The sequence below is a fragment of the Pteropus vampyrus genome, unplaced genomic scaffold (assembly GCF_000151845.1).
Source record: "Pteropus vampyrus isolate Shadow unplaced genomic scaffold, Pvam_2.0 Scaffold459, whole genome shotgun sequence".
NCBI lineage: Eukaryota > Metazoa > Chordata > Mammalia > Chiroptera > Pteropodidae > Pteropus > Pteropus vampyrus.
In genome coordinates this window covers 414,465-416,698 of record NW_011889240.1, presented here as the reverse complement: position 1 = coordinate 416,698, position 2,234 = coordinate 414,465, and the positions used below count along the sequence as shown (strand labels likewise).

At 57.7% G+C, this 2,234-nt stretch overlaps 1 protein-coding gene across 1 annotated transcript in view; it reads left to right on the top strand.

Annotated features, from left to right (window-relative positions):
* UBXN6 (UBX domain protein 6) overlaps nt 1–2,234 on the top strand; it is a 9,374-nt gene that overhangs the window by 3,393 nt on the left and 3,747 nt on the right. The window contains exons 2-3 of the mRNA XM_023524277.1: nt 5–129; nt 1,128–1,256. Of these exons, the coding sequence (XP_023380045.1) occupies nt 5–129; nt 1,128–1,256 (254 nt within the window). The remainder of the gene's footprint in view (nt 1–4; nt 130–1,127; nt 1,257–2,234) is intronic.

Below are 2,234 nucleotides of genomic sequence, written 5' to 3'. Positions count from 1 at the left end.
GCAGGGCTGGCCCTGGGGACAGAGCAGGATCCATACACTGACCCGTCTCTGCCTCTCCCTGCAGTGAGAAAGGAACTTCGAGCGGAAGCGACTGTCAGTGGGAGCCCGGAAGCCCCAGGGACCAACATGGTAAAAGCATCCACGTGGCTGGTGACACCCCAGGGGGCCTGGGGCACGGGAGCCGGACTGCCCCCAGGTTCCTCCTTTCTTTTGTCTAATTGGCCATTTCATCATCCCCAGATAAGTGGCCAGCCTTGGGCTAGAAGCACCTGGTGGGGGACAGGGGATGCAGAGACAGGTCAGGGTGGGTAGAGGTCACACTGGCCGTGGGGAGCCCTGCCTTGCAAGGTTGAGGTGGACTGTACCAGTGCAGTGCCGCCTGGGCCCTCTATGCTCGGCACCTGATGCCAGGCCTGGGTGCTGAGTGTGGGACTGGATCCCATTAGCTTGTTGTTTGGTTGCTCTTATGGGTCCCAGTTTTCAAAAGAGAAAACAGGTTGAGGGAGGTAAAGCTCGCTGTCTTCAGTCATGTACCTCAAAACCAAATGGGAGCCCCAGTCTTTGGGACGCCAAGGCCAGTACCGTTAGCACTGCCCTGTGCCGCCTTCTTGGGAGGTAAGAGAGCTCTGCAGAGACTGGTGTAAGCGGAGGCCTTCCCGGAGGAGGAGAACCTCAGAGTGGAGCTCTGGAGAAAGCACATTCGCAGCAGCTGGACCCTCGAGTTCTCCCTGGACTTTAGCGTGGGAGAAACCCTAGAGGTGGCCTAGGGCCAGGGCCCCAGACAGAGGCCGGAACTCATCCAGGGCACCATGACTGTGGACGCTCAACCACAGACCCGCTGTCCACAAGGTGCGGGGACAGGAGCAGCAGCAGCCATTGACTGAGCACTGTGTCCAAAGCTGCCACACTGAATTCCGAGCTGGTCCTGCAGAGATGTTTCACAGACCAGAAAACAGCCTCGGAGGGCCTCGGTCCCCGGACCACGGTGTTTCACGGCGGAGGGGAACATGTTGGGAGCAGGGACATCTGGCTTTCAGGGCCGTGCTTTCAGGACTGTGGCAGCTCAGTGGCTCGGGCAGACTCTGTCCACAGCCCGGGCTCAGACACCTTTATCCACATCCTCCCAGGTGCCCGAGCCCAAAGAGGAAGGCTCGACACACCTGGCAGTGCCTGGAGTGTACTTCATCTGCCCGCTCACGGGGGCCCTCCTGAGGAAGGACCAGCGGGACAGCCACGTCAAAGAGGCCATTGCCTCGGTGAGTGGTGGCCCCAGGCCTCTGTCCCCTCCCCTAGATGTTTTGGGGTCAGAGCTGCCTTCAGTGAGCGTGGGTGAGTCCGGGCAGCGTTTCCCCCTGATGTTCTCCCCTGCGTACATCGTGTCCATTTTCACTTTTTTAAAGAAGTAATGCTTATGTGCGGCACAGGGGGGCAGGCGTGGGGAGGGGTCTGAAGCTGCTGCACTGAACTGCCTTCCACCCACCTCTCCACCTCCCTCTCGGGAGGCGACCTCTGCGGGTAGCTTTCAGAGATGTTCCAGATACGCGTCTCTTCCGTTTACTGGTTTTGGTTTTACGTAAAAGCTACTGTAGTGTTCCCGCTTACTTATTGTGGACACTATCTGCCATTAAACCCGTATGAAAAAGACACCGATGTTTTTTTCCTTTAATACTCTGCGTTTGGAAATAATTCCAAACTTAAAATTGCAAAAAGAATAAAAGGATACCTGAATATCTGCCCTGGGTCTGAGTTTCCCACCACCGTCATCACAAGTCACTACAAACTCTGGGGCTTCAAACATACACGTCTAGTCTCTTATTCTGGAAGTCAGAGGCCGACGTGGCTCTCACTGGTGGCAGAAGGGCCGCGTTCCTTCTGGACGTTCTGGGAGATCCATTTCCAGGCCTTTCCGGCTCCCAGGCAGCCTGTATTCTGTGGCCTCTTCCTCCATCTTCACAGCCAGGGATGCCAAGCCGTCTCCCTCTGTCTTGCTGCCCTCTGGTTCCGTTTCCTCACGGGCCCTGATGACACCCTGGGCCCGCCCAGATTGTCCGGGCTCACGTCCTGTCTCAGGGTTGCGAGTCGGCAGCCTCAATTCCACGACATGACCTGGGCTGCTGACGGTTTCTCTTCCTGAGAGGCGAGGGCCGGCCCGAGGCCCAGGATGGTGCTGTCTGCCGAGTGTGTCCAGTTGAGTTTGCTTCAGTTAAACATCGCTGGCGGCCCGCTGTGAGACA